Source organism: Scardinius erythrophthalmus (genome assembly GCF_964197995.2).
Source record: "Scardinius erythrophthalmus genome assembly, chromosome: 2".
NCBI lineage: Eukaryota > Metazoa > Chordata > Actinopteri > Cypriniformes > Leuciscidae > Scardinius > Scardinius erythrophthalmus.
Genome location: NC_138222.1, coordinates 42,217,435 through 42,242,160, shown reverse-complemented (window position 1 = coordinate 42,242,160; position 24,726 = coordinate 42,217,435). Strand labels below are relative to the sequence as shown.

Here is a 24,726-nt window from a genome sequence, read left to right as displayed (position 1 = left end):
GTATTCTGTATATAAAATTAAGGTACTCCAAAAAAAAATATGGGTTTATTGGACTGCTGCAGCCTACAAAAGCTAGATCACACTCACAACTGTGCTGTTGGTCTGAACGTCAACACAGCCAATATCAACACAACTATTATGATACTCAGAAACAACAGCAATCTTGCTTGTGTTATACTACTAAGCCTACATACAGTATATTATAAACATAAATCCGGCCATAACAAAAAATTAACACAAGAGAACCTGTAGGTTTTTCTATATATTTTTTTTTAATAACTCAATTCCTGATATGACCATCATACACATTAAATCAAAAACAAAATGTCCACAGCAGAAATTCACATCATTTACTGCAGATCTATCCTGAGCAATGAGCAATGCATCGCTCTTTGGCTTGCCTGAATGCCTACATAGCTGCTGTTGTTTTTCTGTTTCGTTCTCTCTGACTCTCTCTCTTCTTATCCCTCTTTCCCTCTTGGCTGCCGTCCCTGTAGCAGGCAGAGCATGTAGTAAGTATGTGACAAAGTGTAGCACTGAAACCCTTGGCATTCTGATTTATTGGGGGGTGGGGGTGGGGGTGTGCACAATGGAGGCACATGTGCCTGATGTGCCTCTGAGTCATCTGACTCTATGACAGACCGTCAGTGCGAATTAGCGGCATCCCGCTCACTGTGGCGGGGGCTATGGAACATCATTAAAGCAAAGACGTCCTCCGCCCCCCTCAAAACAAGGCACAAACACAACCACATACGACTAAGGCATCTAGACAGAATGCCTCTCTCTGTACGGAATGCCTCTGATCAAGAACATAAGAATGAGAATCGATCAGGGTTACATCAGGGGCCTCTGTGAGACAATGAAGACGGCAACGTGAGGTGCTATGCCCTGTCGAGCAATTATTGAATTTTAATCAGAGGAAGTTTCATTGTGTCTACAGACAGCCTCGAGTTTGACAGCAAATCATTTACAATTAGAGATCGTTTTCTTGATTCATCCATCACAAACATCTCTAATTCTATAAACTTGGATGAAGTGGATTAATAATTGGAGAGCTAAAATACGACACATGTACACTGAATATACGCTGTACTACCTGTAATGTGACACAATACTTTGTATTAAGCTTTTAAAAACCCTTCACTAATTTAGTTGCACAGTGAAGTGTGACCTTGAATATTAAGTGTCCAGGGTAGAAATAAGACTGGAACGCACATACACCACTTGTCATGTCAGGCAAACACCTGACTTGAAAATGGGAAGAACAAAAATGTAGCAAAAAAATGTAGGTAACACTATAGTTTAGGGTTCAATTCTCGCTATTAACTAGTTGCTTATTAGCATCCATATTCCTAGGATATTGGCTGTTTATTAGTACTTATAAAGCAGCACATATTAATGCATAAAAAGCATCACATTTTATTCTGCATGACCATATTCTACATCCCTAATCCTATACCCAATACCTAAACTGAACAACTACCTTACTAACTATTCATAAGCAGTAATTAGGATTTATTGAGGCAAAAGTCATAGTTAATAGTAAGAACTGGACCCTAAACTAAAGTGTGACTAAATTTTGCTTAAAAAAAGAAAAGAAATAAATGATTAAAAAGTTTAATGAGATTAAGGACCACAAACACAATTATATATTGTGTCTCTTCCACGCTAAAGCACAAATCAAACTGAGTATATACTGTACATAGCTGTTGTTAAAGGTTTTTTACCAGTATACTAACAGCAACATCATTTCAAGAAAACTAAATAGTGCATTGCATTCCCCCAGTGGACGAGCAACCAATTTTGCGACAGTGTACGGACGTTTTAGTTCGTACAGGGTTATTAAACTCCATTTTTAGCTGATGCTTCAGGCAGTGTTAACAAACACATTATTGTAACAGAATGGTGACTAAAAAGGGCAATGTTCAGAATGACGTGAAAAAAGGCCTGTCAGTGGTGTTGCTCTGAGGCAGTGTTTATTAATAGATTTAAATTAGGGGAATAGTAAAAATGGATAAAGTCTAACAGATTTAATTGTACACTCTCCCTCTAGCAACAAAACGTTAAAATGTACAAACAGATGTGTGCATGAAATTTACATAAACACTTGAGAGTTGCATGTCCAAATAAGGACGTCACTCTCTGACTAATTCCTAAAATGATGTTTCAATTAAATCATCAAGCTTCAGTTAATTCAGCATTCTCTCTTGGCATCGGACTCGACTTCAAACACCTGAATAAAAAACTTGAAGACACAATTAAGCTGTTTTCATTTAGTATGTAACCTGGTAAGTGGTTTGCATTCACCTCAGTTTATGAAAAAGTACATTTACCTATATCAGAAAATATATAATATTTTATATACAAAAACCATTCAGAAGTTTGGGGTCAATATGCCATTTTAATGTTTTTCAAAAATACAGTAAAATAGAAATACTGTGAAATATTATTACATTTTTTATTACAATTCTATTTTAATTGTTTTAAAATATAATGTATTCCTCTGATGGCAAAGCTGAATTTTCAGCAGTCTTCAGTGTCACATGATCATTCAGAATCCATTCTAATATGCTGATTTGCGGCTCTTATTTTCAATGTTGATAATGGTTGTGCTGATCAATATTTTTGTGAATACTGGGGGGGGAGGGGGGGGAAATCAGGATTCTATGATGAATAGAAAGTTCAAAAATCAGCTTTTATTTGAAATGGTTCTTTTTTAACAATGTAAAAGTCTTTACTGTCACTTATAATATATGTGTCCTTGTTGAAAAAATAATCTCTCTCTCTTTTGAACTCACCCCAAACTTTTGAACGATAGTATGTCCAGAACTTTAAGTCTAATTTTCTCTTGCCTAAAGAATAACTAAGAATAAAACACACTTCCACGTAACACATGTGATCATGTAACTGATCTTCATCCAGGATAGGTCAGAGCTTTGTGAGTCAACATGAGTGGTGCTGCTGTGCTTAGACTTTGGTGTCAATGTAACATTGTATATAAGGATGTACATATAAGGATTACATAACATGTATGTAAGGAAGACCAATATAAGTGATCAGTGATCTATGAGACAGCAATTACATAGTGTCTCTTTCGGACTATAATCATTACCAATCGATCCATTAACCAATTAACATGCAGATGCTGACAGAGATCATGAAGCCAAGAGTGTCTGCTCTTGATTCACACCTCTCTCTATCTTTGATAGATTCGAATGCCAATACGTCTGATCATTCAGAGCATAAATGGATCGTGAGTGATCTAAAGGAGGGACACAAGTGTGCCAGCTGCCTTGCTGCTTCTCTTCACCTGAGAGAAGATTTATTGTTTGCTTTCAACCTCATCAATCACACAGACGTATCTGAAACAGAAATTATTTCAGCAGTCATCCCGTGCCCGTTTTCATCTCTTTTCATGCGCTAGATTTATGCTGCCAATGACCTTCATCCCTATTAGAGGAAGACAGATCTAATGCCTCAGACGGGCTCTGCCTAATGCCAATTATGTCTCGCTGTACAGCCATGAGAAACACGTCTGGCCTTCCAGCATGTGGTGGTACAATGTAAGACTAACACAATGTCACAGACCGCTATACATTGAATATGCCCTGTACTGCTGCTGCCCTAATATGTTGGTAAGTTATAGGTGCCTGTTGACAAACATGTTAATGATCATTCATTTTATGATTTCTTTCCAAAGCAATTTAAAATACAATGCACATAAGTACATAAGCTGCAAAATGTGAGCCTTTTCGTGAATAACTTAATTTAGGGCCTGTCTCTCACAAAAAAAAGCTATTGTATTGATTTAAAAGACTTAGAATACTGAAAATATGGTGCAAGTCGTACGGGGTATTTTTATTTTATTTCTGGAACCTAATGGACATTTTGCTAAATAAATACTTTTGTGTTTAACTGAAAAGAATTCATACACTTTCAAATAAAAAATGAATGTGGAGATATTGACACGATTATAAATTTTGGGTGAACTATCCCATTAAGTGCCTTGCTCAAGCACAAAGTGATTATAGCTAATGGAACGTGAAATTGGGGTTTGAACTTAAGGTTAAATACTTCAAGGCCACATCTTTAAATACAGCCCACCTCAAACAGCTAGATGTGTGGGGTTTTTTTGTGTGTTTTTTTTTTTTTTAAATCAACGAGCTGGATATTAAGCTGGTTGATGTTAAAAGCAGACAGACTGCAGAACACAACAGAATGTCACAAACAGAAAAGACAATGCCAACACCCAACTTTCTATAATCATTTCCATACGTAATCAGTCCAAAACCTGCCTTTAAAAGGGAAATGTGTAATTTCTGCACCACTAGCATCACCTAACGGAATTGAAAAAATAATGACTGTACTAAAACAGATTTGCTAAAAAGTCCACCCCTTAAACACACAGATAGTTCTGCCTCAAATGCATACCATTTAATAATAATAATAAATTAAAACAAAAAATAACAATGATAAATAATACTTAATTAAAAAATATTAAAATTTGAGTGATGAAATTTGCACCAACAATGAGTCCATCAACTGTCCATCATTCATCAATTGCAACATATTGGTATTCAAAACCAATGAAACCATAATAATGTATGCTAATGGATTGTCAGCTTGCGATTTCAAGCTGTTGCAGCTGAGAGACATTTTTCAGCATTGAGTGAAGGTGAGTGGGAGGTCTTGAAAGAGTTTTTATCAGCGTCAGGCATCTTCATCATGCTGTTGCCCAATGCCTGCTGAAGACACCCTCTGCATAACACTTCATTCCCTTCATCAGGCCCCTGCATAACACCTGCACACAGCAGCCATGTACTTATTTGCGATTCAACAGTCACAGCCTTTGATATTACCTTACAAAGTGAATTTAAAAGCCATTGATTTTTCTCCTTCTGCCCTAGCAGCCTATGATTCAGCTGTCAGTGTCTAAGCTGCACAGTTGTTGGACTTAAAATGCTTTCTCTGCCTCCTCCAAACACAAACACAAATTCACATACACACACACACACACACACACACAAGCATGCACATAAACACACGTACGTATGCACGAATCAATAATGCTTTACCTGACACTATCTGTTGCAGGAATACTCAGTTCTGTCGTATCCACTGAGGCATAGCGTTATGCATTTCGTGTTTGGTTACTGCAATTTGTGACAGATGAATGAATACTCTCAGGGCTCAAGATGCCATTTACATTAGCAGTCAGGCTAATAAAAATGAATAAAGCAACGGTGGTTGGATCACATGTAGCTGCATATATTGCGGCTACAGAGAACGGTAAAACAAATAAAAGGAATTTACACATTTCTTATGAAAGAAAGAGAAGAATCCTTAAAGAATGAACATCATTTTAGCAATTAAAGAGACAAAACTCTGCTATTCCATAAGGCTATATCAATATAGATGTAGACTGCCTTTAACTTATTATCTAGCAGCAATGTCACTTTTACAGTATGTCAACACAATTTTATGAAATGTCTTGCTTCAAAATCTCAAGCATTAGCTTTACTGTCTGGACAATCCACTTTAGATAAAGCCTGTTCATCTACACGGTATTTGAAGCATACGAGTATTTCTAGAGTGAGACAAATCTCCCTCACAAGCTCACAATGAGCACAGCAGTCTACTGCCATTTTTCAAGCCTCATCTAAATGAAATCAGGGCAGGTAGGTGGTGGGAGATACAAGCAAGATGTAAAGTGCAATGTCACCAAAGAGAGAACGAATGTTATGAGACAAGAACTAAACAAGAATATAAAGATTTAAGGAAAAAGGACTCCAGCTGTGTTTAAAAGTCAAAGGTAGAAACTCATTTAAAATAGGTGAATAATTAAGTTGTTAAATAGGGCTGACATGATCGTGACACTTTTACGGAGAATCATTTGTCAAACAAATAATTGTAAATTAAAATTCTGTTTTGTTCTCATCAGTTACAGTATAAGCTTATTACACATTCACCAGAAGAGGAGTCATTTAATAAAATATATGATTTCCTTGCAGGCTTTGCAAACAACGATTGCATTGCACAGGGGTAGATTAACATGAATAATATTTTAGATATTTGAAATGATTCATAATCTTTTATCTTCAGATTCTCCACCTCTAAAATGACTTTCACTTTAGGCTGATATAATAAATCCCCCTTACTCCAACTACCGGGCTTCATTCTGATTTGTAACACCCCTTTCATGGTCCAATCAATTCCTGGAAAACAAAATCAAATCTCACCCTACATTATTTTTTGTCGAGTATTCTGTTTCTGATTACAGAAGTGAAATAGGTTGCATTTTTGAGCGCCCATATTAACGCATTACTGAACCATAAGGAAAGACGTAAAATTGGAGATTTTAACACGTTTCTATGATAAAAATCCTCTTATTACCGGTTAGAATTAGAATTAGAATTAAAAGTGTACAATTATCGTTGGTACACAAATCAGCCAATTGTGTAATTCTTACAGAAACATACAGAACAAAAAGCAGTCACAAATCACACACACAGTGTCACTGTGGTTAACTGTGCTAAGCCGAAGCAAGAGAGTTTGCATTATTTAAGCGACAGGGAGAAACTTGTCAAACTTTACGTGGAAAGAGGGCAGCAGCTGCCGTGATGAGCTGTGCTTGGGGATCCAGCCCTCTCTCAGGCAGTAAGGAGCAGGAAAGCACTTAAGTGCTCCACATGTTGCATGCAGGATAGCCTGAGGGAGTGGCAGAGATATCATGAGCCGAGTCGTTTGTCACCGCACTGCAATGAATATGGAATCACTATAAACAATACAGGTAACTGAGCGAGAAAACACAGCAAGAGAGACGGAGTGTGAGTGATGGAGGGGGAAAAGATCTGCGTCATATAGGCGGGTTTAAGAAAGTGCCAGAGGGCAGTGGCCAGTGCTGAAAATGTTTTAATGTTGTGGAATGAGTGTGTGAATAAATTGAAGAAAATGAATTACTGCTGTGGGTAGAAGGGTTTAGAAATCTAGCTTTTTCATTCTGTGCCTTAAACTTGGCTGTTGCCATGAGAACCCTTATGTTTTTTTCCTATATTTTTCTTATGACAACAAATCTGCATGTGATACTGTTTCCCTCGATTGTGATTACTCTGCAAAATTATTTATGTCCCTTCAGCTCATTAAAAAGTTCTGTGTAAACATAACTTTCGTATATATATATATATACCAGTCAAATGTTAAGTAAATTCAAGTCAGATTAAATAAATATATATAGTATTTTCTTTTTTTTTTCTTTTCTTTTTTTTTTAATCTGACTTGAATTTACTTAACATTTGACTGGTAGCTTTATTAGGAGCTATTATGTAATGCACTTTCAGTGCCAATAACGATATAGTTCCCTTGCCGTTTTTGTACCTGACATAAGTGACATGAGTGAATCAAATGTAAGACCTACAAGCTCTCTACTAAAGTGACTATCAAATAATGATTGGTGTGTGTTTATATATGCACAGTTCTCCAACTCTGATCTTTCAGGACACAGACATCCTGTTTGCTCATAAAGAGATGAGCTCATACAGTGACCGTCGCATCCTGCACATCTTCTAACAGCTAAGCTTTTCCATAGAATTGCATGTTGTAACACATTTGTGACATTGCTTGCTTTAAAGTAACAACATGTAACTTTTCAACCTTCATAATATATTTCCAAGACCCTTGTGATAGTACATCGACTTACAATAGGTTGAATGAGACGTCTGCCAGAGCCTGACGGGGTCTGTATCGCTTTTACTGGCACTATGTAACTTCGGGGTGCGGGTAGTAACCAGAGCTCAAAAAGAACTACAAAATTCGACTGCTTTACGGCATACGTCACTTTGCCCACCACTTCCTCAAATGTGGCCAACCAGCGCGTTTGTTTTCGTACGTCTGTTTTCGTCATGGCTGAAGCAGCAGCGAAACGTAAGAAGTCCAAGGTTTTGTCGGAGTAGAGTCGGAAGAGGAAAAGGGAGAGTGATAAACTGAAAGGCAGGACGAGGATCAATATTGGTCGAGCGTTTGCTCGCTGGCGTTAGCTTATGGAGGAGGAGAGTTACCAGACCGATGCTGACTTGGCCGTCATGCTGTTGAACTAGTAAGTAACTGTAAATTGCTTGCATACTATCTTTAGTTTTTCTAATCTGTTGTCTGCCTGGCTACGTTACGGAAACTATCTGGTCCTCCATTTATCTTCATGAATCAGCTAGTAGATGAGCGAATTATCAATCTGGTAGCTAGTAAACACTAACATGGTAGTTTTAGATGGTTAGGATGCTATCGCTATCATTCTCGTTCAGATTTGAGCATTGCAATCGACATGCAAATCGCAAATGTTGGAGTTAAAATGTTTAGTCTACTAAACATGTATAAATTATGAAAGGGGGAAGATTAATAATATTGTCATTGCCCATATGAAAAAAACCTGCATGCTTCATATACAGTAACCGTAAATCATTTTACGACAGCGGTAATGGACAATTCCGCTTCCAACCTGTAGGGCGACCGCAGAGGAAAAGTTCCATGTTGTTGCTTTAAGAGACTAATGGTCTAAATTACAGCTTGCTTAGCTGTAATTTCGCTGGTACTTGTGACTAAGTGACAATAAAGGCTACTACTACTTAAGCCACCAACACGGGTATATAATTGTTATTATGACAGACGGAATTTCACAGAGACTGGCCAATATTTGATGCCATGAGTGACAAGATCACCTTCACTGTACACTGTAAAAAAAAAAAAAAAAAGTAAGTGTTCATGCTGCCTTAAAATGTTAAGTTTAGTCAACTTGAAATGTGAAGTTGTACTAAGTGACAACTTGGATATTTGAGTTGACTAAACTTAAAATTTGAAGGCAGTACAATCAGTTGTTTTAAGCTGAAACAATTTTATTGTTTTAGTATGCCACAAATATACAGTAATTTAATAATTAAATAATTCTATAGTTTTCTAAATTCACTAGGTGTTGGCAGATGGCAAGAAGTTAATTTTGAACACAGAATATATCACTCTTCTGCCGCCTCACAACCCAACTTTTCCCATGCAAGGAGTTGCACTCTCTTTTTTTCAAATGTAAATTCATGCTTAATTTCCATTTGATATTTTATCACCATTGCACTAAACAAAAAAACAAGACTTATATTCTCATGTTTTTATTAACATACCACTATTTAATCAAATCAAGCCACATCAAAAGCTCATCAAGCTTATGCCTTTACTAACATTCACTGACTCCTACAGTGAAAAGACCTCTGCACAAAAGTAACTCTGCCTATGCATGCAGCATCATCTAACACATATCATCTAGTTACTGAGCAAAAATGAACAATAAATAAATAAAGCAAGTCTGGCTTCCTCTCTCAATCTCCCTCACATACACACACTTAACTCTGGTGCAAGTACCGTAAAATAGATTTTAGCTCAGGTTTCCATGGCAACATTAACATTTCCGCCCCCCCAAACTAAGACAGCTTTATAGCTATACAGAGGCTGGTAGAGGGTGGGAGAATGGAAAGGAAAGAAAAACTCATCCTCCATTTGTGCACAGAACAACAAGGGGGAAGTCAATCATCTTGCTAGGCCTCATCTGTCTGTCTGTAACTCTAGAGTGGAGAAGGAAGGAGTCTTATTTGAATAAATATGTAAAGTTTGCAGATACATTTTGGCAGAGACTGCATTCAAGCAATCAAGATAAAATACAATACATTCATTCTAATACATCAATGATTTAATTTAGTGCATTTCTTATTTGTGGGTTGGTTAATCTAGAGTTATTACTTTGTTCTTTTGTAGTTTTAATTATTGTTAACACATCTGGCACTTTCAATAGGAAGAATCAAAAACAATTTCAATACAAAACTCATGGCAGGTGATTGGTTATCATGAAACAGATTTGCAGTAGGCCCCTGTGATGGTCTTCCACAAGCAAATCTGCATGAAATGTTTGGTTAGCAGAACAGCAAATAAAAAGCTCTCTTGAGGAAAAACCATAGATGCTCTCGTACCCACCGCAGCAGTACTATAAATAATAATAAAAAAACACATTAGTCTCAGTTTATACTAACAACAGTGTATCTATCCCACAGAGAAACAGGAAGCGCTGGCTAATTCCAGAGGCCTAGACTGCAGTTTCTCAGCCTGCTCTCCGGGGGCAGCATGACATGCCAATTAAAGCACAGGAAACCCACCAAGATAAACATTCAGAGCAGAATGATCAAAACAATGAAGATTTCCTTGCTCAGCAAGAGGAGAAACTGAGATGGCTGTACAATGAGACAGGATGCGGGGCAAATGCTAGAAGTTGATAGACTATTTATATATTTGAAAAATGCTGGGTTGTTTTAACCCAATTTTGGGTCAAATATGGAAAAACCCAAATGTTGGATTAAAAATGCAATGTAAAAATTTAACGCAACGGTTGGGTTTGTCCATATTTGACCCAAAATTGGGTTAAAACAACCCAGCATTTTTTAGAGTGGGAGCCATAGACAACATGCAGGAAATGATGGGCCTACTTGTGCAGAAGCATACTGCATTTACAGCTCAGCAGTTTCCATGCTGTTTTTCCAAGTGCATGAATGTCAGAAGGTCACTGACTCCCGCTTGGCTACGCTGTCTACCTAACCACCAAAAAGAGCAGGAATTACATCAGGGCATAGTCAGTCCCGTTTGTAATTCCTTTCTCCTGATGAGTGTGTATGTGTGCTCTGGATCGGAGATGGTCTATGATGCAGAGCAAGGCCACGTACCTCCCCAGGACACTACAATGTCACATCTTGAAAGATGGTGTCATTTAGAGGTATGGATGGTTGAACAACTTGACAAGGAAGGACAAGAAACTGAATTGTTATACAATTCGATCTAATGCATTTGGGAAATGTCTTTGCAGTGATGCAAATAATAACTCGGGGTATAACGATTAATTTGTTTTACCAATATACCACCAATAACGGTATAAAGTACATGTAGGTGAGTACAGACCATTGATTTAGTTGGTAAACCATTTCAATGCAATGGCCTTCAATAGTGAAACAAATACTTTATGGAAGCTTGTTTCCGCCACTGAATTTTTTTTTTTAAGATAATTGTGACTATTTATCTCACAATTCAGTTTTTTTTTTTTTTTTTTTTTAGAATTACAGGATATAAACTCTCAATTATGAGAAAAAAGTCAGAAACGTGAGATATAAACTCGCAATTGTGAGATTAAAAAGTCACTGCAAATTTATATATCGCATCTGACTTTTTTCTTGCAATTCTGAGAAAAAAATAAGAATTGTGAGACATAAATTATCAATTGTGAGAAACTGCAAATTTATATCTTGCATCTTCGCAATTGCGAGTTTATCTATAAAGTCTGAATTGTGAGACAAAAAGTCACATAAATCTTTTGAATTATTTTATTCCGTGACGGAAACAAGCTTCCATAAACAAGTGAATTTAATGTGCAGTGCACTCAGTAATTTATTGATGCCAATGGTTATCTTGTACTTTATGCTGACCTGGATGCAGAATCACACTAACTTCCATTGTAGAAATGCACTATTCACAGTCAGTGACATAAAATTTATTCCACAAGTGTCCAATAACAGTAGGGTTTCCTGGGTAAAAGTTGTAATATTTGGCTAGTCAATATGTCTACCCCCATATAGGGACCCACTGATGTAAAATAGATTATCTTTATATCATGTGAATGTTTAACCTGAACATTAATTTAACCATGAACATACATTTTCAAGCGTAATATTAATTTCTTTGTGTAAAATTTTTTTAATTCAGAAAAACAATTAGCACAAAATTGATTCTTTAAACTTCATCATCATTATCATTATCTTGAATTATTTGTTGTGTTCCAAGTAGCCTATATTGCTTATTATAAAATGATTTTCCTCTTAAGTTACTTTTGGTGTAATAAATCGTCCTTCTCGGTCTTGGCTAAAATACATTGGGGATCCTATAATCCCCTATAAAAGAATTTTAAATCAAATCGATTTGCTGGAAACTCTAATAACTACGTGTATATACATAAATGCATAGATGGATTAAAATTGAGATATTGAGAATGCGATTCTGAAATCTCTCCAGTTCCAGAAATGTTCTAGCACATGCCAAGTTAAATTGTGATGATGATAATGATGTTATGTAGGCCTATGCTAGAAATGTCTTTGTTAGAGATTGCCTTCAATCTACACTCTTCTTATTTATTACAGTTTATACGTGTTTAAAACTGACAACAACTTTCATCATTTCCAACAGATCTGGCGTGTAGTGATATTCAGATTTTACAGTTTATCATATTGAGCAGTACTGAAGCATCAGTCATTTTTTCCACAATATCTTGAGAACAGGATTTACTCTGAGCAGAATTCAATTGCATTGCATATCCTATTCCTTCAGCATTATTGCCAGTCTGAAGTGTGTTCTCCAGCATATGTCGGTCAAATGAAAGACAACTCAGGTAACCATTGCTCACAGTACCATACTAAGGAACTACATATAGTCAAAATATAATTTAACACAAAATGGCAGGTCAGCTGGAAGGAACATCTGTTTAATTTCCAATTGAAATGTTATCATTAATTGTATGTTCTCATGCTACACTAATGAAGGAGGCTGTCATAAGACACAGACGTACTACCAATCATTTTCTAAATAGCTTCAGGAGCTTTTGGAATTTTCTTTTGATTACTTTTTCAATCACTTGCTCTTCTACTAGCTGGACGTGAATGCAGATGACAGACATGATGTGCTGGCCTCTGCTAAGGTCATGAAGTTTGTAAGAACGTCCCATTGCGTGCGTCCCGTCTTGGCTCTCTCATCAGAGGGGTCAGTCCTATAAGTACAGACAATGCACCCTGACCCTCTGGGCATAAGCCGTCAGATAAGAGAAACACAACCCAACAAGACAGAACTGCTCAGCAACACACACATCCTGACCTCCAGTGCCCTGCCCTATGGGAGTGTTATTAAACCCCGAAGGGAAGCGTTTTTGTCTATGTGTGTGTGTTTGTGCGTGCCCATGACAAGTCAACCTCACAAACAAACATGTCGAGGAGGGATATGCTGACAACTAAAGAACTGAGCTTCAAAAGAACTGAAACTTCCTCATGGAACACAAGCAGGAGAAAAGGAATATTTGTTCAACAAGTCTATTCCTCCACACACTCAGGTGCAGAGTCACTCTGTCTGAATTGAAGGAAAATATGAGTGTATAAAACTCAGCAGACATGACTTGAATGTGAAAGACCCTTTTGTTAGAAGCACTGAATCTTTCCCTGAATCAGCTTTTAGAGCAATGGCGTGAAACTTATTTTCTGTCCTATCAGTTAATTTATTACAAAATACATTAAAATGACAAAATCACAAATACCATGAATGCATACATCTATTCTATGATAGGCATGTTTTTATTTCTGTTTTAAAAAGACCCTTTTAAAACCAAAATTGGGTGATACAACTGTCCTGATATCATACAAAAAAAGCCTTATTAAAAGCAAAATATTTTATAAGTCATGTGGTGCAACTACATGTATACAGAAACATGAATTTCTATTAGAAAGGACCCCTGCAGACCCTCATGACTGTGTGTCAAGGCCAATAACTCTCTTAAAATATCACTTGATTTGACCTTTGCATGACTAATTCTAGTTGTAAAATGTAATGTGATGTAACTACACAAAAACATAATGCTTATATATGCAGTATATATCAAGCGATTAAAATGTTTAATCTAATTAATTACATGATGTGCCTATTAATTAATTGCACATCATATTTGGCTGAGAAATTACCTCTAAAAGATCATTTAAAGTCAACATTGTGTTAAATGTGAAACACATCAAATAGGCATAGACGTCAAATAGACAGATTCAACATAGAATTTATTGCATAAACATTTAGGCTACAACGGGCATATTATATTTAGATATATTTACAGACCAAAACAGTTCGGTTACCGACTAGGCATGGGCCGGTTTCCGGTTTTAAGGTATACAGCATTTGAAAAAGGTTTTTTTCTCCATTCTGTCACCTGATGCAGTTTTGGTTCCTTGCCACCACCGCCTTTGTCGCCTTTGGCTTGATTAGTTGGGGACACTTAATATTCAACAATATTATTGATCTGCCTGCACTGACAGAAATAAATTGGGTGTCCACCATAGAGATAATCACCATATTTATAATGAAACCATCATATATAAAAATATGATATTAATCATATAATCATTTTATTTATCTGTTACCACTGTAAATCTGTATTAAATTATTGTGGGATCCCATTTGATGCTTTCAGAATTGTATTATATATATATATATATATATATATATATATATATATATATATATATATATATACAGTATATATATATATAATTTTGTTTCTGTATTTTTAAAATGATCATATGACATTTTATTGTGTAAATACTTTGTGCCTTTTAACTCATGTATGGGGTACCCCATTTATTCTCATACAAATTCTCTTGCTCCAATGTTCAATAAAAACTTTTCTTTTCTGCAATCATGCACTATGGCAGTAGTGAAAAGCACATTTTTCTTAAGCTGTGCCTTTAGCCCCTTTGTATATTTATTACATTTTACAAATGTACTTTTAGTTAATAGTTGCACCACATTCATTAAACTGAAGCTTTTCTTGAAAATGGCTCAAAAATATATCAAAAACTACATGAAACCAACATGAATACAAATAGATTTTCTTCCTTTTATAAGATTTTTCCTTTTCTTGATCATGGTCATTGACCCTCTTACTGAACTCTGTCTTAGCTGCAGGACTCTGAATTAAACCAAACCAACTGTACACTGGTGCTGTCAAGTCCTGTGATCCTAAAAGCCCATTTTGTACCCCTCTGAGCATGAACATGTACCTCTGTGTCATTAAGATGTTAAACATTGCTCTACACAGAACAAGAAGTAATGCTAATTTGTCAGCTGCAACACACCACCTGTGCTTGGGGCACTTGACACTAACAACGGTTCAGATGACACTTATGGCTCGTTTCCAACGAGCAGTACGGTACAGTACAGTACGGTACAGTACAGTACGGTACAGTACAGTACGGTACGCAATTATTTCCGTTTCCACTGTCAAAAGTTGTGGATGGTACCAAAATGTACCACTTTTTCGGTACCCTTCCATTGGGGTACCTATAGGTACAGTGCATACAGTGGTACGGTACCTAAAAGAGTGGAGCTAGACTCACTGCAGAACGTTGATTGGTTGACAGAATCGTTACTTGCGCGTGCTACAAGGGGAATGACAACATAAGCAGCGCAATTTTTTAATATACAGTTGAAATATAATACTACTGTTATTGTGTCACGAAATGTAGTTTTAATTCATGTGATCTAGGTTGTGAGATCCATTCCAGGCGATCACCTGGCGCTTGGCGCTCATGTACCCCGCCTGGAACAGCCTTTCCTCGTCTAGTCTCTGTAGTGGTTAAACATGGGATATAATTCGTCTTGTGTAGAACTAAAGGCTGATCTTTGGTCTCGTAAATCTATAATTTGTTCCCTGGCCATTCGTTTTGGCTGAGGGTTAAAGGCAGGGTAGGCAGGTTTTTTCTAAAAAACCTTTTCCCAAATTTGTTTAAACTGTCTTTATATACCAATACATAATTAAAATGTAAGTACTCTGAAAAAGAGAGGGTATAAAAATCGAGTGTCTGTAGTCCCCTCAGGGCTGCAATAAACACAGCTACTTATTCCATTCACTCCCACCCCCTCCCTTCTGGGCTCCTTCCAAAGCCACGCCCCCAAAACACATGAACGCGCGATGCCGACCGCTCCGCTGGAGGAGGACGCGTTTGCCAGTGCCGAGCGGAGAGGAGCGCAGTGCATGTAGTGACATCATGTCAGAATCATGTAATAAAATACCTAACTTTAGCATTATGAATATAAACAACTAACATGGCTGTTAGTACTCACTATCAAGCTAGCATATCGATACTGGTAAAGTTTCAAATATATTGAGTTTGATTCGGTAACGAGCTAGTAACATAAGGCAAAGCTAAAAACAGGTTGCATTGATACACGTTTTCCCATTACCATCAGTTACACTGTGATGAAGGTGAATTTCGTGTAAGATTCATAACATATACGGTGTTTTGCATGTAAGAGCTTCCACGATGAAAGCACTGTTGGCCGATATTGACTCTCGTCTGACTTCTTGCTTTATCCAAAGACTTTTTGGTCATAGCCTTTTCGAATACTGTCTTCCTTTTTTGCCTTGTTTGCCTTCGCTGACTGTTTATGCAGGTACTGGGAAATTTGACTGCTCTTTCTTTGCTCTTTCTTTCTCATAATTGTGATTCTTCCTATAGCTTCCGTGCCTCCTCGAGTCAAACGGGTGCGCGCATGTGGGCAGCTCCTGTAGCAGCAGGAGTGGTAGCCATGGTAGCGAGGGAGAGTGACAGTCGCCCAGCCAATCATTTCATTCATTCCGAATGGAATAAGTAGCTGTGTTTATTGCAGCCCTGAGAGGACTACAGGCACTTGACATTTATACTCTCCTTTTCAGAGTACTTACGTTTTAATTATGTATTGGTATATAAAGACAGTTTAAACAAATTTGGGAAAAAGTTTTTTTAGAAAAAACCTACCTACCCTGCCTTTTAAGTGAAGTTTCATAACTTTATATATTTAGGCTATTTGACTTTACCGTTGTAACGTTAGACTAGAGCACTGACTTTATATGTTTGACTGAATTGTTTGCTTTGTTTCTTATTGTATAGCTTCTTGTACCTTTTACTTATACTTTTAGGCTATAATGGCATTTTTTATTGCAGTGAAGATGCTCAGAGTACAAATGCACATATTGCCTGGACCATATTAATATGTTAAATACTTTTAAAATTTAAACGAAAAGAGGCAGGGTGGTGTTTTATATTTCGTTTTGTTATAAATAACATTATGCATGCAGTGAATATAATCAATAGGCCTACGCTTGCCTAAACCACATTTGTGAGGCTAATGTTTAAGATTTCTTTAAATGAAAACGAAAAGAGGCAGAGTGGTGTTTTATAACATTTTTGGTTTAATTAATGCCTTAAATGTATACAGAGATAACCGGAGTAGCAGAGCGCGCTGAGTGTTCCATTTGCAGAATTACCGGACTCGCATCCTCGGGAGTCATTCTCCTGAGTCCGAACTTTGTGTACTTGGTATTGAGAAACGTCTTAATGTCGGCGCTTGGCTTCTTGTGACGAACAACCACATGCCGAGAAGCAAGAACAAGATCTGCTGTATACCATCCATTGTTGTTTACTTTGTCGCTATCTTCTTTGTGCGAAAATGACGTAGATCGATTCTTTCCGGCATAGGCTACACCACACCTATCAAGTATGGTACTGGTGGCGGTGGAAATGCAAGCCGGATCAGGGTTTACCGCCCCGAATCGTACCCTACCAAACGAGCCATTAGCAGCAGAAATAAAAACGTTCTTTTATAAGGTTACACAAGGGTAACTATAGCTTGTGTTTTTCTGCCCACCCAATTTTAACACATGCAGTGCTGTTGTTTATACTGCTCAGATATACAGGAAGAAGATGAGGGGATTAAAGAGTGAAAAATCTGCCATGACAACTCAGTTTCTAATCTATAGTGCTGTTGATTTCCCCATCATCCACTAAGCCTCAGTGTATGTGTGGGTATGGTGATCAAGCCAAGTACAGCTACACTTCTGTGTCATCCGACACACATCACGCACGGCAGCTAATTAATGCCCCGAGTGGAGTGATGCTGATTGCTTTCGGTTGGACTAATGCCACATTATTCTGGCCCTCCACACTGCTCAAATGCCAGTCTTGATATTTACAGAGAGTCAGTGTTATGGGATTGAGTGCTGCTACACTGATCTATCAATATGGCAAACTGTCTGTCATAGTCATGGGTGATTGATATTAGGAAATCTAGTTTAATATCCATTTACTGTGGCATTGAGCCTGAAATTTATGAAGGTGATGTGGGTGAAGGGTTTTACTGATTTATTATACTCTCGCAGACAAGCAAGCACACACATATGGACCTACATTTTAAACAAATAACATGCATTGTGAATGTGAACTGTACAGTCCATTGATCTCGCTTGAATTACATTCTATTTTTTTTTCCGTCTGACACGTGTGTGATTCTTTGAGTTTTTCTACACAGAAGTGAGGGGGGCTGCCACAAATGGAGGGATATGCTTCCACCCTGTAGTGCTTAATTTACAATGGATGTGAAAGAAGGATAAGAGGGGGAAAATGGAAGGAACAGAGAGAGGAGGAGGAAGACAGATTGAAGACATATTAAGAGAAGATGCCAAATCTTAAAGTCTGAGAAAGAAGCCAACTTTTAGTTTGGTAGGCATTTCACAAATGCAAGACCTGGACTACAGCACAAGAGACTGTTTTCAAAAATATACTTAGAAGTTGAAGCAGATTCAGCTTTTGGACTCATTATCAAAAACATTTAGGCCCAGAGAAACTGCTCAAGATGGGCAACAGTCATTACTTCACAGCCCAAAAATGTTCAGCACTGCAAATAACTAGTGCCGTGAAGTATTGGTACAATCCAATATGAACTACACCAGCAGAAAATGAAGACACAGAGCTAGTGTAACACCTCTCCACAGGCTATGCAACATTAACCTGTAAACGAGTGCTTAATATCCTGGGTTATCATGAATATGAGTGCCTGTGCGGATATGTGCAAAAGTACAGCATGACTCAGCAAGCAGAATCCCATAATGTTTAAGGACTATCAATATATCCTCATTAACTGAATATCTTGTCAGATTTCAACAGTAACCCTAAAGATTTAGTACAAAGACTACTCTCTAACGCTTCTTATTTGCAGTGCAGTGGGACAGTCAATACACTCCAATAACAGTGCAAACAATAACACAAAATATGTATCAGAAGGCATGAAAAAAGTATTTCATATCATATACACCACATACAATGAAAAAAAAACTATTCTCTTTCTCTAATGTGTGAGACAAAGACAGATATATATAATATCTATCAGATTGATCCATAATATGATGTATTTCCAAGTGAAACAGGATATTTACCAATTAAATGAATATGAGCTTGTTAAAATAATTTCTGAGTATAAATATTAGACTAGTAAAATATTAGATTTAAGATTATCTGATAGTCTGTGTGAAGTAAGTGATGTTAAAAAGGAAAGTCATTTCACAGCAAGAGCGAAGCAAAGTTATTGACTTCTGATTAAAGATCATGAAGACTTTGAAGATGAAGGCCAAGCACCAATGAATTGTTGGTGTTTGGCAGGAATGAGCAGGAAAGAGCAGGAATGTACATTAAAGGGATAGTTCACTCAAATATGGGGTGATTCTGTCATCATTTTCTCACCCTCAAGTTGTTCCAAACCTGTACGAGTTTCTTTCTTTTGCTGAACATAAAAGAAGATATTTTGAAGAAGGTCGGAAACCAAACAGGTGATGGACCCTGTTGACTTCCATAGTATTATTTTTTTTCCATACTATGGAAGTCAATGGGGTCCATCAACTGTTTGGTTACCCATATTCTTCAAAATATCTTCTTTTGTGTTCAACAGAAGAAAGAAACTCATACAGGTTTGGAACAACTTGAGGGTGAGTAAATGGCAGAATTTTCATTTTTGGGTGAACTACCCCTTTCAGAATATAAATATGTTTCAGGGTTAAAATATTTGCATAACTATAAACGCATTAAGTCATAAAGACAGCAATAGTATGCTTAAAATATACATTTTACTTAAAGACAGAGAACACTGCCTGTAATTTAATGTCATTATATAACATATTATCAGTAGTGCATCTACTACTACTACTCGCTACTGAAAAGGGACACTGTACATTGTGTGCATAGTTTATAGAGGTGACAGCATTAACAGCTTATAAATGCCAGTTGTCTGTTACTTTTTTTTTAACACTTTCTTGTAATAAGCCCACAAGGCAATAGATTAGCATGCAGAAACGCAAGGCACTTGTGATAATCTAATATCAAGTGTGCATATTTTATAAAAGTACACGTTGGCCAAGTAATCGTGTTGTGAAGTGAGAGATGGGCAGGCCAAAGGAGGCCATAGTTAACTCCCTGTAGCGTGTGCTAAGAGTATGTCTTATTAATGACAAAATATCGGTTTACTGGAGATTAAATGGCAATTATCTTGTCTACAAAAAGATGGTAACAGCTATTATGACATCAGAAAATGAAGCTCGGAACACTTAATGAGCAATGAGGATATTTGGATTCCAAGGAAACACAGCACAGTTACTCGTCTCTTTGACAATAAGGCCCTTGTTGCTAAGCAATCCAAGGCATTGTTGATATATTATTATAAAGCGAGAAAACATGAAATCTGAAGTCGCATGCATGCTGAGATCACGTGGAACACCTGTTCCTAGCCCTGACAGACAACTAGTAGGTCCATGCAGATTGCAGGACCTACAAACACCTGAGCACATGCGTAAACATCTGGATGCCGTGTAACACTGAGCGTGAATAATGACAATATAATTGCTGTGTGACTAAACAATTTCTTAACACAGAAAACGCTTACCTGGGTTCTGCGATTCACTGCGCATGCTCAGTGGTAATCGTGCACTCCAATAGGATGAGTATTCGCTGTGCAAGAAGTCCACCAAGTTCATGTTCCCTTCAGTGCAGTACATTTCCGTCAGCATTTTTATAAAGGGATGCATTGTAATTTGGTAAAGGGATGAAGACAAATAGTTGCATGAAGCATTCCCTTGAAATATACTCCCATGACAGTAACTTGAAAACATTGGCCAAACTGATCCTTCAAGCCATGGTGTCGCTGACTATGTTGTACAAGGTGTTGTGAGACGATGTGAAACAGTTATTTTGGCCTAAGTATTCCAAAATGTGACTCTGATGCTTAGAGAAAAAAAAAAGAATCCTTGATTGCGTTATGATGTTTTAAATATTGTGCTAATGAACACAAACTAACATGATCGATTGGTTTTTCAATACTCACAAAAGGGACTGACTACAATGACTCTTCAGTCACCGTGGACAATGTACAAATAACCACAACAGGGGTGTGCTAAAGGGTTTTTTACCAGTGTAGTACTGAATACTGCCATGCGGACACACGTTTGCCATAATGGGATTTAAGATAGCATTGCCTTAAGTTAGGCTACAACGTGCTGCTTTCCAATTATGTATAATAATTTAAATTGGCTAAGTTAAAATAAGTCATTACTATTAACTGAATTGGTTCTCAACAGTTAGGTATGTTTACTATTATTTCGAAATAATTAATAATGCATTTTTTATTAGGCTATTAGTCGTTTTTCGATGTCCTCCCTCTCTACCTCAGTGTTACATCTGTTTCTTTCCTCTGCATTAAACTGGGAGACTATAACATAATTGATGATAGTGCAAACGATTTAAACGTTATTGCATAATAGCATTAGATAAGAACTCGACTCTTTTCCCTACAATTACTTACAAATGTAACTCATAAAGTGCCTATGCAAGTTCCTTGTTGTTGTCTTCATTAATGAACCGGGAGACGTTTAGTTCTGTCAACTGAACTGAACATGTGGGCAGATAGAGACACCTTTCTCCACTTCACGTAAAGCTGGTGATTTTTGCGTTGCCTGTCACGTGATTACAGGGTATGTTTCTCTACAAAAGTAGCCACATTGCAAAAAATGTTTCAGCTCAGGTCCAGAACTTAATGAGTGTGTTTTGTGTGTTAGCGCACGCGCGTAGGCTACTGTAGGCTATATGTCTTCAAGTTGTGCATGTGTGCTGTTAACTGATTCATTTGTGCAGTCATCTTCATGAAAACCTCCCGAGGAGGTTATCGTTCTTCCATTATCATACATCTGTCTGTAGGGTTCGTGAATGTGAACTGTTTTTTCCGCCTATGTCAGTACCGTTCCCTCTGCTAGGGCTCTGCGTGTCACCCCCACACAGAGATTCTGTCACGCCCTCCTCCATCTCCATATACTCAGCTGCCTTGTCACCCAAAGACGAACCCGATTGGGACCCTTTGCATTTTCTTAGGAAATCCGTAAAATACGGGCAGCCCGGCGGTGGTTGTTCCACAACGGGTGTCTGGTCCTCGTTATCAGTCTCCCGGTGGTAGAAGTAGTTGAAGTTGGACACGATGACAGGGACTGGAAGCGCAATGGTCAGGACACCGGCAATGGCGCACAGCGAGCCCACGATTTTACCCCCGACCGTGATGGGCTTCATGTCCCCGTAGCCCACCGTGGTCATGGTCACTACAGCCCACCAGAACGCGTCTGGGATGCTGGTGAACTGTGACGAGGGCTCGTCTGCCTCAGCGAAGAACACCGCGCTGGAGAACAGGATGACACCGATGACGAGGAAGAAGATGAGCAGCGCCAGCTCTCGCATGCTCGCGCGCAAAGTGTGCCCGAGGATCTGGAGACCTTTTGAGTGTCGAGACAGTTTGAAGATCCTGAACACGCGGACGAGACGTATTATTCTCAAGATCGCGAAACTCATTGCCTGTTGCCCGTTCTCTTCATGTTGAGCTAGGTCTGTGCCGAGAGTTATGAAATAAGGCAAAATAGAGACTATGTCTATGGTGTTCATAACGTTTTTAAAGAAATCAGCTTTACTGGGGCTCGCAAAGAAGCGCACGATTATCTCGAACGAAAACCAAATGATGCACACCGTCTCAACGATGAAAAAGGGGTCGTTGAATGGCGTAAATCCATTGTCTGCCTGTGTGGAGTTTTTACCTGGGCTGTGGAATTCTTTGTCGTCCCTGAATTCTGGCAATGTTTCCAAACAAAAAATGACTATGGATATGACGATGACCAACACTGACACGACCGCGATCCCCCTGGCTGCACTTGAACTCTCCGGGTACTCAAAGAGCAGCCAGATCTGACGTTTGAACTCGTCCTCGGGCAGCGGCTTCTCTTCCTCCTTCACGAAGCCCTCATCCTCGCGAAACTTGAGCATTGCCTCTTCCCCGAGTTCATAGAACTTGACCTCCTCGGAAAAGATGTCAAACGGCACATTGGCGGGTCTCTTTAAACGCCCCCCTGACTGGTAGAAGTATAGAATGGCATCGAAGCTCGGTCGATTCCTGTCAAAGAAGTATTCGTTACGCAGGGGATCGAAGTACCTGATTCTTTTCTCAGGGTCCCCCAGGAGAGTGTCCGGGAACTGGGCGAGAGTCTTCAGCTGAGTTTCAAACTTCAAGCCCGACACGTTGATGAAAACTCTCTCGCAGCAGCCGTACTCATTGTAAACATTTTCGTAGCCTGACTGAGGACGTCTGTCCGTTAACGAAACCGTCTCCTCTTCATCATGATCCATGATATAGACAAAACTCGACCTCTTGATTCCCTTGTCCTCCTCTTCCTCCTCGCCCTCCGCCTCGTCCTCCTCGATCATGACGTCCTCCTCAGATCCTAGGAGCGCCAACTCTGACTGGCGTAGATCCCCGCCGAGTGCCGCGCGGTTCCGTCTCCAGCGCGCGACGCCTCTTTCCTTTTTTCTCTCTCTGAGAAGTTGCTGTGGTTGCTCGTGGTGTTGCTGCTGCTGCTGCTGCTGCTGTTGCGGCTGTTGCGATGAGGAGGTGGAGGAGGAGGAGGAGGAGGAGGAGGAGGGGCGCGAGGCGGTCCCGGCGCTACTGTTGTTGGCATTCGTTGAAGAGGCGGTGCGACTCTGATGCGGGTGGTTCTGGGGATGGCCACTCGACCCACCTCCCTCTCCGACCGTTCCAGCGTCAGCTGCCGCCGCTGCGCGAGACTGTCTCTCCCTCTCGCGCTCTCTCTCCCGTGCGCGAGCCTGGGCATATCCATAGGGCAGGTGGGTGTTGCAGCCCCCGCTGTCCGCGCCCACCATAGCAAATTCCATCTTCTCAAACTACGAGGTGTTCAGAATGATGGAAAACAGGCGGAAGAAAGAGGCTGAGCAAAAGACGAGTTCAGCAAGTTCATAAATGCACTTGACTGGCACTGTAGGTCCGTTACCTTCGGAAGTGCTTTAAGGTCTTTCAGTGCACTTTCACTTATTGTAATTGGACTTTACAATTGTAGCGAAGCTACGTGCTTCTGGTGACATCATCATTATCATCATCATCATGAGAAAAATGTGTCCAACAGTTCTAGAATCCATGTGCGTAGCGCGCGCGCGCGCCTTATCCAAAGAGAAACTGAATGGAGGAGAGAGAGCGGCTCTTTTCCGTTAACTGAGGTGCTCGGTCTCCGTAGAGACTTTATTCGCCTATGAAATCTCTGGTTCCCATCTTCGCTGTGGGAGGGAGGGGTGGGGTGTAGATTTGTTCTGTCCTCTGCCCCTTCAGTGGTTATGAACGAATCACTAAATCCGCTTGACACCAGCAACAGCTGCAAAGAAAAGAAAAACGTGTTGTAAAAGGCAAACTGCACATCATAATGTAGCCGAGGCAGACTGTGATGGATATGCTTAGAAGCAAGACAATTTTAAATAGTAATCAGGAACAAAGGCATAAGTCAATATTCTTGTGCTATATAATAATAATAATAATAATAATAATAATATGGCGCACCCTTATGGTAACAGACCAGCCAAGGAAACAGAAAACAACGCGTGATATTACTGATCCAAAATCCCTTGACAATTAATTATAAACAGTCGTCGCACGAAATTTATCAGCTATCATGCACTCCACCTTCCATTATTCGAGCCACTTACGTAGAAAATGATTTGAGGACGTCTTCACAGCTTC

The 24,726-nt window shown here is 38.8% G+C and overlaps 1 protein-coding gene across 1 annotated transcript in view; it reads right to left on the bottom strand.

The window, feature by feature from the left end:
- kcna4 (potassium voltage-gated channel, shaker-related subfamily, member 4) overlaps positions 1-23,873 on the bottom strand; it is a gene marked incomplete at its 5' end in the record, with an annotated part of 28,510 nt that extends 4,637 nt beyond the window's left edge. The window contains one exon of the mRNA XM_081359010.1: positions 20,560-23,873. Within this exon, the coding sequence (XP_081215136.1) occupies positions 21,849-23,873 (2,025 nt within the window). The 3' untranslated portion in view covers positions 20,560-21,848. The remainder of the gene's footprint in view (positions 1-20,559) is intronic.
- Between the last annotated feature and the right edge of the window lie 853 nt (positions 23,874-24,726).